This window comes from Eretmochelys imbricata, chromosome 10, assembly GCF_965152235.1.
Source record: "Eretmochelys imbricata isolate rEreImb1 chromosome 10, rEreImb1.hap1, whole genome shotgun sequence".
Classification (NCBI taxonomy): domain Eukaryota; kingdom Metazoa; phylum Chordata; order Testudines; family Cheloniidae; genus Eretmochelys; species Eretmochelys imbricata.
The window spans coordinates 37,170,150-37,184,770 of NC_135581.1; the positions used below are offsets into that span (position 1 = coordinate 37,170,150).

Consider the following 14,621-nt stretch of genomic DNA (forward strand, 5'->3'; position numbering starts at 1 on the left):
AACCCATTGTCTGCACCATAAGGCCACCCTTCCTCCCTTAACCCACAGACCCGTATGCTATCTATCCAGCTGTCTGTGAAGCTATTTTATGGAGCAGGGAGATAATCATAAATGACGTGTTACTGAGAACCCTGCCCCCCCCCCCAATCTAAATGAGATCTGGCTGCTTTCCGTGGTTACAATCTGGGTGAAAGGCACCCAAAGGAGAGATGTCATCAGACGCAGACCTCTGCATGCTCGCCAGCACTGACAATAGCCAATCAATCAGCTCTGGCTATTCTCTGCCATCTGACACCAGCATAACCCCCAGCCAGCCTCCAAACACTGGTTTGGCCTCTGCGCTTCTACCTGCTGAAAGGGAGCTCAGACCTTGGGGGTTGGAATGTGTGATTCACTGCTCCTTTGCTTTATGTTTAGGGAGGATTTGGCTTGTGTGTCTTGGAGAGAGCTTATCCGGCGAGGATGGATCTCTTGCACCTCTTACGGCTGCTGCTTACTGCCTGTGTGTTCGGCCTGTCCCAGACAATCAACCCCTTTGTGGTGCAGCAAACTGCATCTGACCCTTGCTACGATGAGAACAGCGCCCCCCGGCGCTGCATCCCCGAGTTTGTCAATGCCGCCTTTGGGAAGGAAGTGCAGGCCTCCAGCACGTGTGGGAAGCCTCCCACTCGCCACTGCGATGCCTCAGACCCCCGCAAAGCCCACCCGGCATCTTACCTCACCGACCTCAACACTGCCTCCAACATGACGTGCTGGCGCTCCGAGAGCCTGCACCTTTCCCCTCAAAACGTCACGCTCACCCTCTCCCTGGCCAAGAAGTTTGAGGTGATTTACGTCAGCCTGCAGTTCTGCTCGCCCCGGCCTGAGTCAGCGGCCATTTTAAAATCTATGGATTATGGTAAGACCTGGGTGCCTTACCAGTACTACTCCTCCCAGTGCCGGAAGATCTACGGCAAGCCCAACAAAGCCACCGTCACCAAGCAAAATGAGCAGGAGGCGCTGTGCACTGATGGCCACACAGATCTGTATCCACTCACTGGGGGCCTCATTGCCTTCAGCACGCTGGACGGACGGCCCTCCGCCCAAGATTTTGATAACAGCCCAGTGCTCCAGGACTGGGTGACAGCTACGGACATCCGGGTCATTTTCAGCCGCCCCCATTTGTTCCGAGAGCTGGGGGGCCGGGACAATGAGGAGGATGATGGCGGGACTGGCTTGTCTTCATACTACTATGCCGTGGGTGAGTTCCAGGTCGGGGGGCGGTGCAAGTGCAATGGGCACGCCTCCCGCTGCGTGAAGGACAAGGAGGGCAAGCTGGTGTGCGACTGCAAGCACAACACTGAGGGCCCCGAGTGTGACCGCTGCAAACCCTTCCATTATGACCGCCCGTGGCAGAGGGCCAACGCCAGGGAGGCCAACGAGTGTCTAGGTAAGAGATTGATCCTCTTCCTCGCCCACCACAATCAGATCTGGGAGCATGTGCAGAGAAGCAGGGGCAGATTCACTCAGACAGCATTCTGTTTATATCGCACTCGTCGACATGGTATCTCCAGAATGATCAACGGAGCAATGCCAGGGATGAGTGCTCAGTATTTTCTATCTGTCTATGGGTATGTCTACACTGTAGCACATATAGACAGACCTGAGCTAGCATTGATCTAGCTAGCGTGGGTACTAATGGTAGGGAAGCTGAGGCAGCAAGGGCTGCACAAGGCCGGCTGGGACTTTGGGTATGTACTCAAGCAGCCGCTTTATTGCCCAGGGCTTCACTGCTATCGTTATTCGAGCCAGCTGGATCAAAGCCAGCTCAGGTATGTTTGCATGTGCTGCAGTCATACATCTGATTGCAGAGCAGCCATCCCCTGTCTCACATTCAGCAACAGTGCCTCTCCAGAGTGGTCAGTGGAGTTACACCCGGAACAACTTTGGCCCAGTGTTCTGCTTCTCAGAGCAATTACTCCCTCACTGAGCACAGCACTTGGGTTCTCCTAAAGAGCAGCTGCTTTGGGCTGGATAGATTAAAAATTCCCTCTGCCATCACATCTATTAGAGCCGCACCTAAAATTCATAACAAACCTCAACCTTTTTAGAGGTTTGGAAAAGCTCAAGTAACTCATTCCCCCCTCTTGTATTATGCTTCATTCTCATAGGTGTCTTTGCATCTTCCATGAATCAGCCAGATGCAAAAGCACCAAAGTACCCTGGGAAGTTATTGTTACGATTTATTACTTGAATGATGCCATAAATGTCAAGCACAGCACTTTACAACACAATTAAAAATTGATCAGGGCCTGATGCTGCTCTCGCTTACACTGGGTGTAAATGACGAGTTACTCAGTGTAACAAATTGGATTACTTCAGTGTAACTCTGGTGTAAGTGAAATCAGAATTGAAACCTGAGTCTCATAGGGGAACCAGAGGGAAAGGAGGAAGGAGAAAACCATATGATTATGCAGCCACTTGAGAGGCTAATGAATGTGTCTAGAGGACACTGGAGAAGCTTGTTAGGTTCTTTTATATTTAATGTATTGTTTATATGCGCTAGAACCCAACTTCCTGTTCAAAACAATATTGCAAGAGTACTTTTATAATGGCTTGTGGGTCAGTGTCTAAAGCTGGGCTCCCAAGAACAGAGTTAGTTGCTGTTTTGAAAATGTATAGGCCAGTGTGTTCCCCCCAACCCCTCAGTCTCAAAACTGGTTGAATCAGTTTTGCTCAAACAAGCAAGCAGACCCCAAAAGAAGCCAAATCTGGTAAATTCTGGACCGAACAGTGAAACTTTAGGAAAATCATGAACTGAAAAGAGAATACTAAAATGGGAATAACTGGGCAAGCTTAAGAATAGCTTCTGCTAGTCGCCCTGGCTGTAGCAATCCATTCTATCTAGTATATGTCCAGACTAACTCCACTGGAGTCAGTGTAAAGTGGATTGATAAGCTAGAGGAGACCCGGGGGCTGAGGGATTCAGACCAGGGCCTGGGTTTTGAGGATGTTTTCCAAACCCAACCTCTGAACCTCATGAGGTTCACCTCCCACCCCACCTCACCCCACCCCCCACCCCCACCTCTGGGTTCTGATTGCATCACTGAACTACGTGGCTGGTCCTTGACCATCCATGTCCATGCTTGAGACAGCAGAGTATCCTCTGACCTCCCCAGGAGAGAGGAGGCTGAAAAAGTCCCTCACAGGCAGGTAATGTTCGCCATCCCTTCCAGAAATATACAAGGAGATTGCTCCTTCTTTCCCACCCCCACCACCATTGGGGTCAGTCCTTTGGCAGATGGAACTGAAAAGATAGAGAAAAGAAAAGCTGGGAGGAGGAGGGAGAGAAGCGCTGGCCCTTTAAGATGTCCATGACAAGCCCACCACACACACAAAGGCGGCTTAGCAGAGCTGCCGTGTGAAAGTTTTTCCTGTGGACTCCATCTCCTCTGCATCCCTTTCCCCTCTCAGGCTTTGTGCCCTCTGTGAAGGGCCCTGAAAGAACTCCTCCATCACACGCCTCCGAAGGGTTTAGCGGCTGAAAGCCGGATTAGCTCCTCAAGCCTTCCCCTCTGTGCCTTTCAACAATGACATCTTGCTAGCCAGCCCGAACAGATGCAGCAATTAGCACCAATTAAAGGGAGAGGGCCTGCCTGGCCATTCGCTTCACACAGTCTTGGCATTTCCTCACTGCCACCCCTGCGAATCCCCCTGCAGCCCCCGTTCTAGGGGCCCTGCACCTCTGGAGCTGGCTCCACCTTGGCGTGGGGCTCGGCTGGGCCTGAGCCTCGGTAGCTGGGCAAAGGCAGCCTAAACAGAAGGTGCTGTCATGATAGAAGGTTGGATGAAGCCAATGTGGAGGGTGTGAGTCTTGGTAGCTGGACTCCGGCCCTGATCCAGGCAGGCAGGACCATGGGCGATCTGCAGAGTGCCTTATTCCAGGACCTGCTCCGGATGACAAACCAGTGGAGTTTACAAATACATTTTTCTTAATGTTCCCATTGGGGCTGTCACCGCTTGTCTCAGCTTGCTGTCATTGCCAAAGGGAAAGATCCAGCCCTGAGGTAGCTCAGAATCTGCCCCTGGTGGGAGACTGGAATGCCCATGATGTTCTCCTTGGCTGACACCACGTGGGAGAAAGATAACATGAAATGATTTGTAATGGGGACAATTACACATTTCTGACTAAGTGAAGCCAGGCACAAGTGGGGCTCAGAAACCGTCTTTGTGGCTGCCTGGATAGGTTCTTTCCTCCTTCTGTAGCGTCACTTGCATGGCAGCAATACTGTAGCCGTGTCTCCTGTGGCCTCCACACTCAAGTCCTGAGATTCTGGAGGCAATCCTGAGAGCTGGACACCCCCTGCCCCCCCTCAGGCGTGCATTTCGGGCTGTGATTTCATGGGAGGTGCTGGAGTGAAACTAAGAGTTCATTTGGCCCACAGTGAAGAAGCAGAAAATGGGGAAAGCACTGAGGGATTCTTTGGGCTCCACTGACTTTGCTGAAGTTCTGTGAGTTGAGTCCTGGCAAAGAGAAGCTCCCATTAGATTCACAGAACAACCTGGTCTCAGCTCACAGCCAGATATTTGTTATGATGATTTGGGTGTTTCCAGTCGCAGCTAAATCATAGAAATGCAGCGGTGGAAACAAACCCACAAAGAAACGTGAATTGAATGTTGTTTTTGCGGACCTCAAAAAAGACATGGGTTTGAGTTTCAGGAGGAAGCCTGGGTCGGTTCTTCTTTTGGAACTGCCTGCTGCTGTCTGTTTCAAAGCGCTGGTGTAAGGTGCCCACTTAGCAATGTTAGCTCCTGGAACCAAAGAGTCACCTGATGCCGTGTGTTGCTGGGTTGTATCATGGCAAGGTACCAGTGCAATGCTGCAGGGCAAATGCAGTTTCATAGAATCATAGAAGATTAGGATTGGAAGAGACCTCAGGAGGTCATCTAGTCCAACCCTCTGCTCAAAGCAGGACCAACACCAACTAAATCATCGCAGCCAGGGCTTTGTCAAGCCAGGCCTTAGAAACCTCTAAGGATGGAGATTCCAGCATCTCCCTAAGTAACCCATTCCAGTGCTTCACCACCCTCCTAGTGAAATAGTGTTTCCCAATATCCAGCCTAGACCGCCCCCACTGCAACTTGAGACCATTACTCCTTGTTCTGTCATCTCCCACCACTGAGAACAGCCGAGCTCCATCCTCTTTGGACTCCCCCCTTCAGGTAATTGAAGGCTGCTGTCAAATCCCGCCTCACTCTTCTCTTCTGCAGACTAAACAAGCCAAGTTCCCTCAGCCTCTCCTTGTAAGTCATGTGCCCCAGCCCCTCATCATTTTCGTTGCCCTACGCTGGACTCTCTCCAATTTGTCCACATCCCTTCTGTAGTGTGGGGACCAAAACTGGATGCAGTACTCCAGGTGTGGCCTCACCAATGACGAATAGAGGGGAATAATCACTTCCCTCGATCTGCTGACGCTGCTCCTACTAATACAGCCCAGTGTGCCGTTAGCCTTCTTGGCATCTAGGGCACGCTGCTCACTCATATCCAGCTTCTCATCCACTGTAATCTCCAGGTCCTTTTCTGCAGAACTGCTGCCTAGCCAGTGCAATATGGTGACAAGGCACGTACCGGCAGAGTCATTAAGTCCTTTGCAGCTGCGTAGGCCTCCCGGGTCGATAGCACTGCGAGCTGGTCTGCCCGTTGTTGGAGAGGGGGTTTCACATTGCCCCTCAGAGTCTGCAGTGTGGTGCTGCCGCTGGGCTGCCGGGAAGGGAGAGTGGCCCAGCACAGGTAATGTAAACCATGGCATAAAGATGGGGAACTCGTGGTGTCATGTCATGCCACTGGGGCACAAATGGTCCCAGTATACAACACAGCCCCCTGGCGGGACATGAAAGGTCATGGGATGCTGCAGCATTAGCCCTGGGGATAGCTCCAGATGGTTTTGATGTGCTGCAAGGCCTGGCTGGCAGGAAGGGAGAGCACACTGTCACATTCAGGCCTTCCCTTGGCACTCACCATTTTGCCTCTCTCCTAATTGGAAGGAAGTTCAGAGGGTATTTCACTCTCCAAGGCTCCTTGGCTTCTGTTGGGAGGAGCCAGAGGGGGACGGGCCATGGTGCCGTACTGCCTGCTTTTGAGCTGAGGATATTGAAATGGGAGCCACCAGCTTATTTCATGCCACTAAACAGCCAACTGCTGGTAACAAGTTTTGCCCATATTGGTCTGAGTCAGATGGGAAGGCTCCGGATCTGATTGCCAATGTCCTGAGCAGCGGGTCCCTTGCGGGACAAACATTCATGGTCGTACCTTGCCCAATCGTCACCCCCTGCTCCCAAAGAGGGGATGCTTATGTCAAAACGATCAACAGGAAAATAGTGAACAATATTGATATTTAGCTTGCCTTCATTAGGCTTCCGAATCAAGCCCCACTTGAGATGAATGGGGGCAGATCACACCCCCTTTCAGCACTGCTGTTTCACGCTGTCTGCAGACTCTGGCAGGCAGGTCACATTCAGAGGGTTTTCTTAATTTGCAGTGAGCTGGGCTAGATAATTGATTTTGAAAATATAAAAGCAAAAGCTTAACTTCTGCCAAAGCCTAAGGAAACTGCAGAGAACCACTCTCACCGGGCCGCAGGTCAGTCTACTCCCACCCGAGCCACCCTGTTCATCTCTGCCACCCCTGCATGCCAGCTCAATCCATCCCCTGCCACCCAACACCCTGCCGTCTTTCCAGCACATGCAGCCCAGCCCAGCCTTTGTGCAGATGTAACCCACACACTTCCTGGGTGCCGTGCTCTGCCCCGAGATGGACCACTTAGAGGGAGATTGAGTCTGCTCTATAGCCTTAGCTAACAGCCATATGGCTTTTAGCTCATGCAGTAGCGGCTCATATACTAAGCTCCAGAGACCCCAGGTTTGATCCTGCCCCCTGACGACAGGCATCTGTCAGCGTTACACAGTCACTGCCCCTCTTTCCCGCAAGTGTGGACCTTGCTCAGCAGTAAGGTTTGTTAATTTCTTGTAAGAGTTGGGAAGAGAACCTGTGAGATGGGGGCTGGGCCCAAGACTCTGCTTTGGCATGAATCAAAGAGATCTCTTGCAGATTAAAACTGTCTGCTGCGGGGGGGGGGGGGGGGGTGGGGGAGATCCCTCCTTTCCTCTCTCCCACTTCCTGATGGGCATCGCCTGCCAGCCACCCACCTGGGTGGATCCCAGATGGGGGAGAATTGCCAAGAGAGAAGGAAGCCCCTCTGATAACCCTGGAGGCTGAAAAATTGCAGTCAGGTCTCTAGGCTCAAGAAACTCCCGTGGTGATCCGTTGGCTTCATTTTCATAGGCTTGGGGCTTTTGTTTTCTTTTTAACAGCCCACGAGGGGGGGAGTCAAAGGGGTGTGAATGTGTGCACAGGCTCCTCCTAGTGATTGTGTTATAATAAGTGCGAATTATTCTTGCTGGGCTTTCCCTGCCCACCCCACATTTGATTGTTAGCGTGCATAAGAGATGCAGCATTCCTCAGGCTCCTGCTCTTGGAATTAGACCTGTCATTAGGGCTTCTGCGGACACCAAGGGCTGCGTGGGGGGGGATTAGCAGGATGCAGCCACTGGAAGTAATTGATCCACTCTCTGGTAATTCTTGAGCTCTTGTTCCCATTGTCGCCACCACGGCTGGAGCACTTTTCTGAATGGAGTACAGAAGGGAAACCTTGCTCCGGTGATTGGAATCCGTTCCGTTTGTAGAGGAGCAAGAGGGAAATAATAGCTGAGGGGAGCTTTGATCCCAGCACTCGCCAGGGAAATGGTAAATTCTCCTGGAAGAGCCAAGCTGGCTGGGCTGAGCTGGGAAGCCGAAGGCCTAATGAATTTGTAACACCAGTGTTTGTGAACAATTCCTGGCGTCACAACCCTTTGCCTTAGCCATCTCCTCTCTCAGCTCCATCCTGTGCCCATTTCTCTCTCTGTCCTCTCAGGGCACCTGTCTATAGGTGGGAAACTATCTCAGAAATTCAAACTGGTTTTAAAACTGGTTGGAGTCATAAAGTAAACCTGGTTCCAGGTGGCCTGGAGCCTTTACAGTGGCTTTGTCCCCCTTCAGAAAAAAAAAGGCCAAGCTGCCTGGAGCCTGCTCTATGTTGTCTGCAGCAACTTGGAACAGAAGAACTGGGTTTAAAGCCGGTTAGAATTTTTGAAGCAATTTTCCCAACGCGGAGGCTCACAGCTGCCTCCATCACCGCAGCAGCGAAGCTGTTGGAGACCCTCCACGAGAGAGCAGCATTAAGCCAGGCACATCAGCAGACAGGCATTATGAGAGCTGGGTCGGCAGCTTATCCAAATAGAAGGCAAGCCTGGTGTGAGCAGGCTTTCTTCCCTAGCTCTGGCTGAGCCAGCCGAGGAACTGCCTTTCCTGCAGCGTTCTTTCCTGCAGGGCTGTAACGATGTTTTGGGCCAGCCCCAGTCACATGCCTCCAGCATGCTCAGTACCTAATCCTGCTAGGGATGAGAGAGATGCTCACCTGGACTCCAGGAATGCAGGGCAATGGAACGACACTGGTGAGCAAGGGCTCGGGTCAGTTCCTCTCTGACTGGGAGCGTCTCTCTCTTCTCTAGCAGGATTAGGTACTGAGCGTGCTGGAGGCATGAGGGGCCCTGGCCTGTGACTGGGGCTGGCCCAAAACATCCTTACAGCCTCAGAAGGTTAATGAGCCTCTCAGTCACTCCTTCGGCCCCTTTGCAAGTCTCGTTTCAGAGGATGCAAGATGGTTGCCCTGGGTGGGGCAAGGAAACACAATCAGCATAGCGAGGATTTGCCTCTAGTCTGGTGCGCCAAAAGAAGCTTTGTGTCTGGAGCTCCTTCAGTCAGGTCAGACTTCCCCGGAGCTGGGGAAAACCCTCAGTCTCATTCTCTGGTTCCTCCACATCTTCACAGAATAAGTTATTGCAGGACTGAGAGCATGAGAACTGCCCTCCCCGCAAATTCTTGATGGATCCCTGTCTGTGCACCCTTCCTCAGGTCTGGTTAGGATGCTGCACTGGGTGTCAGTTGGACCTGGCTTCCCTTCCAACCTCTGCTACTGACTTTGGGCAAAGTCACAGTACCTCTCTGTGTGCCTCAGTTTACTTATCTCTACAGTGGGGATCGTGACACTGCCGTCCTTTGTAAAGTGCTTGGAGCTCTGTGGCACAAATTCCCTAGAAAAGTGTTATTGGGGGTTTTATTTCACAGGCCTGCACTTGTTGCAATTGCTAGACCGCCTGAGGTTGTGGCTCCAGCCCCAGGCCGTGCTGAATGTTGCTGGCTATGTCTGGGAGGTAGCACAACAAGGCCTGGCTCGTAGCCTGAAGCCGCTGCCTCCTCTCCCCTGCCCTGGAAGATAAATCCTACCTGGCCAGAGGAGGGAGCACAGCCAGACAATGGTAGGGGACCCAAGTCGGGGGGCCGCCTGTATTGTATGCAGCTCTCCAGCCAGGCTGGACTCCATCATCACCTGAGCGAGGGATCCCTCTACCCATCCCGGAGGATTAGTAGTAGCAAGAGGTCTCAGAAAATCTGAGAGAAGGCAGAGGCGGCTGCTGCCCACTCCATCTCCAGAGCTGCTGTAGCACAGAGAACAAGCTCCCTGGAGGCTGGGGTGAAGAGTGGGATGAGGGAGAAATGCCAAGAGCGTCTAGCTCTAATGTTCGGTCTTATATGTTAGTCGCCATGTCTCTCTCTGCTCTCTGGCCTGGGTCATAACTGCTGCTGACGGCTGCGAGGGGATGCTCTGGGAAAGGCTCAGGTCAGTTAAAAGAGCCCCCTTTGAGGTCTGTGCTGGGCCTGTCCGTGTGACTGGAGATGACTGGGATCCAGGTGATGGCAAGGAAGCAGGACTGAATGCAAGGGGAGGCTGAGTTTACCTGTGGAGCAGGGGCGGCCCCACCCCTTCTGGCAGGAAGGAGGAGCCATGCTGTTTTGGAAAGGACAGTAGCCACCGGCATTGGCCAAGTGCAAACGACTGTGGTGCAGCATGTAGCACCACCAAGAGCTGCTCAGGTGGAGCTCAGCAGAGGGAGATGGCTACTAGCCAGCGGGGCACTGGCTAATGATGGCTGAACCTCAGACTGTTGGCACTGAGCCTCCACATGCTCAGCTGCTTTTCCAACCTCTTGCTCCTGCCAAACAGGGTTGAAAAATCTCCGAGAAGCAGCTTTCCTTGGGGGATTCTGACAGCGGGTTTGGTCCCCGTTGTTCCCAAAGTCACACAAAATTGGAAGAGCAGGGAAAAATGAGCCGGGCTTTGCCGAACCTCAGGGAGTCTGTGTGAATTTAGAGAGGTTTGTGGCAGTTCTTCTGGCGTGCTTGTATACAAACCTGCAGGGGACTGCAAGAATAGCTGGCGTGCTCGCATGAGACCAATGTAAGCTGCATAGTGCTCTCAGCCATGGCGGTAGACTTTTCTTCATAAGGCACAATGTATTTCTTTAGGGTGGGAGGTGAAGGGGGTGTTTGGGTCTAGATTCCCCCTCCCACAGGCTAGCAGTAGCAACCGTGCCTTGCAAGCATCCCGGCTGGGCAATCCTCCAGCAAAAGCAGGGGCGTAGTTCGAATCCATTGTGGGTTTGGCAGGACTGGCCATTCTAGGGTTTCGCTGAGACTGTTCCGTTAAATAATTATTCCCAGTGAATTCCCAGACTCAGGGAGCTCTCTCTCCTCTGCTCGCCAGCCTGGACTCCATCATCACCTGAGCGAGGGATCCCTCTACCCATCCCTTGCCAGCCTGAGCTCCATCATCCCCTGAGTGAGGGATCCCTCTACTCATCCCTCACCAGCCTGGGTTCCATCATGCCCCGAGCGAGGGATCCCTCTACCCATTCCTCGCCAGCCTGGGCTCTATCATCCCCTGTGCGAGGGATCACTTTACCCATCCCTCGCCAGCCTAGGCTCCATCATCCCCTGAATGAGGTATCCCTCTACCCATCTCACACAAGCCTGGGCTGCATTGTCCTCTGAGTGAGGGATCCCTCTACCCATTTCTCGCCAGCCTGGGCTCCATCATCCCCTGAACGAGGGATCATAAGAACATAAGAATGGCCATATTGGGTCAGACCAAAGGTTCATCCAGCCCAGTATCCTGTCTACCGACAGTGGCCAATACTAGGTGCCCCAGAGGGAGTAAACCTAACAGGTAGTGATCTAGTGATCTCTCTCCTGCCATCCATCTCCACCTTCTGACAAACAGAGGCTAGGGACACCATTCCTTACCCATCCTGGCTAATAGCCATTAATGGACTTAACCTCCATGAATTTATCTAGTTCTCTTTTAAACCCTGTTATAGTCCTACCCTTCACAACCTCCTCAGGCAAGGAGTTCCACAGGTTGACTGTGTGCTGTGTGAAGAAGAACTTCCTTTTATTTGTTTTAAACCTGCTGCCCATTAATTTCATTTGGTGGCCCCTAGTTCTTATATTATGGGAACAAGTAAATAACTTTTTCTTATTCACTTTCTCCACACCACTCATGATTTTATATACCTCTATCATATCCCCCCTTAGTCTTCTCTTTTCCAAGCCAAAAAGTCCTAGTCTCTTTAATCTCTCCTCATATGGGACCTGTTCCAAACCCCTAATCATTTTAGTTGCCCTTCTCTGAACCTTTTCTAGTGTCAGTATATCTTTTTTGAGATAAGGAGACCACATCTGTATGCAGTCTTCAAGCTGTGGGCGTACCATGGATTTATATAAGGGCAATAAGATATTCTCTGTCTTCTTCTCTGTCCCTTTTTTAATGATTCCTAACATCCTGTTTGCTTTTTTGACGGGTGCTGCACACTGCGTGGATGTCTTCAGAGAACTATCCACAATGACTCTAAGATCTCTTTCATGATTAGTTGTAGCTAAATTAGCCCCCATCATATTGTGTGTATAGTTGGGGTTATTTATTCCAATGTGCATTACTTTACATTTATCCACATTAAATTTCATTTGCCATTTTGTTGCCCAACCACTTAATTTTGTGGGATCTTTTTGAAGTTTTCACAGTCTGCTTTGGTCTTAACTATCTTGAGCAGTTTAGTATCATCTGCAAACTTTGCCACCTTACTGTTTACCCCTTTCTCCAGATCATTTATGAATAGGTTGAATAGGATTGGTCCTAGGTCTGACCATTGGGGAACACCACTAGTTACCCCTCTCCATTCTGAACTTTTACCATTTATTCCTACCCATTGTTCCCTGCCTTTTAACCAGTTCTCAGTCCATGAAAGGATCTTCCCTCTTATCCCATGACAACTTAATTTATGTAAGAGCCTTTGGTGAGGGACCTTGTCAAAGGCTTTCTGGAAATCTAAGTATACTATGTCCACTGGATCCTCCTTGTCCACATGTTTGTTGACCCCTTCAAAGAACTCTAATAGATTAGTAAGACATGATCTCCCTTTACAGAAACCATGTTGACTTTTGCACAACAATTTATGTTCTTCTATGTGTCTGACAATTTTATTCTTTACTATTGTTTCAACTTATTTGCCCAGTACTGATATTAAATCCCTCCACCCATCTCTCGCCAGCCTGGACTCCATCATCCCATGAATCAGGGATCCCTGTACCCATTCCTCACCAGCCAGGGCTCCATCATCCCCTGAGTGAGGGATCCCTCAACCCATCCCTCGCCAGCCCGGGCTCCATCATCCTCTGGGTGAGGGATCCCTCTACAAATCCCTCATCAGCGTGGGCACCATCATCCCCTGAGCGAGGGATCCCTCTACCCATCCCTCGCCAGCCTAGGCTCCATCATCCCCTGAGCGAGGGATCCCTCTACCCATCCCTCGCCAGCCTGGACTCCATCGTCCCCTGAATGAGGGATCGCTCTACCCATCCCTCACCAGCCTGGGTCCCACATCCCCTGAGCGAGGGATCCCTCTCCCCATCCCTCACCAGCCTGGACTCCATCATCCCGTGAGTCAGGGATCTCTCTACCCATCCATCACCAGCCCGGGCTCCATCATCCCCTGAGTGAGGGATCCCTCTACACATCCCTCGCCAGCCTGGACTCCATCATCCCCGAGTGAGGGATCCCTCTACCCATCCCTCGCCAGCCTGGGCTCCATCATCCTCTCTTCTTGCCCAGTTGTCCCCAGTGTCAGCTGCACGACCAGAAACACTTCACCTCCCACCCTTGTTGTTTGTGCTCACTTGTTGCCAGTCTGTACTGGAAGGAGAAGGCATCTCCTCGGGGAGAGCAGGAGGTGGCTGCTGTTAGTGATTGTCTCCCTGGGACTGCCCGGGCTACATTCCCTGCCATGGCACAGGGAGCAGCAGAGTGTTGGTGCAAAGGAGTTTCCAGCTAGATCAGGGAAGGCTAAAGTGTCCCCAAGACACTTGAAAGGAGGACAGAAGTTGCCCCATTGCAGAGGGTTTAAGTTGAATTAGGCTATTATTGCAAATGAGTTGATCATGGGATTGTTTATTTCATCCTGTGATTGTTTAATGGGGCGTACTGTCTAAGGAAGGAAGCAAGGCACCAGGTAATTAGCTCCAAACTGTGCAATTAAATTCTTATTAATACCCAAACAGCAGGGAAGGTTCAAGCCTTTAATTAGTGATTAATGTGAGACAGACAGCTAGCTGCACCAGCCCAGCTCTTAGTCACAGCACACGTCCCAGGGAAGCTTGTTTGCTTAGCACTAGAAGATGTGGATGGCTGGGCCTGAGAACAGAAGGAGCGCGCTTTGCAAGCTTTGCCCCTCCTCTCTTCCCCAGTTGGATCCGTGCACCCCTGGCTAATGAGGCATTCCTGTCTCTTAGCACAACCACCGTCCTGTGGAACTCGGGTTCTCCAGATGGACCGCATGCCACCTTCAAACCTGGCCTCCCAAGCTGGATTTCCACTGGTCTCTAGGGGCCAGATTTATAACGCTGTTTAGGCGCCTATCTGTATCTTTAGGCACCTAAATACCTTTATGAATGTGGCCCTCTGCGCCCTGTCCTCGCCAGACACTCTTCCCTAGAATTTCGCACTGTGGCTAGCAGCTGTGCAACTCCACCAGCAGCATCAGAGGTTGAGGGAATAGAGTAGCCAAGGTGCTGGGCTGGCAGCTGCTCCCCATGGGTGAGATTGTCAGGTGCTCCTCATTGGTCTATCTCAGCTGCCACTGATGCTACAGAGCGTTTTCCCAGTGATGCCTGTGGGAAGAGCTCCTGGCCAACACTGTAACCCCACTTCGTGTCGCCTAATCCTGCGTGGTTCAAATACTCTTGCCCTGACTTCACTCGCTCTCCCAGGATTGCTACCATCGAAGCTGCACCAGTGACGAAGTGGTGGGGGACGAAGGGATGGAAGTAGAACGTTACCATCTCTTTGTTCTAAGAGTACAAGCTAGTCATTTCCTGGGGGAGGAGTACCCTGGACAGATTCCAGGCCTATGGCACAGCCCAGGGAGCAGCTCTCCCCAAAGAACCCCTCCCAGGTGCCACAGGAGATCCATCGCAAGCCAGCAGGACAGGCGTGTGGGAGTCTGTTGGTCCTGAGCACTGGTAGTTGGGTTCAGTAAAGTCAATGGTTCTTTCCATTGCTATTGAGACCCCTGGTTCCCAGCATTCTGCATGGGACCTCTCGGGGTTGAGGCCGTGTCAGAAATGGGCTCAGGAGCTCCTGCAGGGCCAG

General features: G+C 51.7%; 1 protein-coding gene across 1 annotated transcript in view; it reads left to right on the forward strand.

Annotated features, from left to right (window-relative positions):
• Positions 1-462: 462 nt before the first annotated feature.
• The window catches only part of NTN3 (netrin 3), a 61,405-nt gene continuing 47,246 nt past the window's right edge, over positions 463-14,621 (forward strand). Inside the window, exon 1 of the mRNA XM_077828949.1 lies at positions 463-1,429. Coding sequence (XP_077685075.1) covers positions 463-1,429 — 967 coding nt within the window. The remainder of the gene's footprint in view (positions 1,430-14,621) is intronic.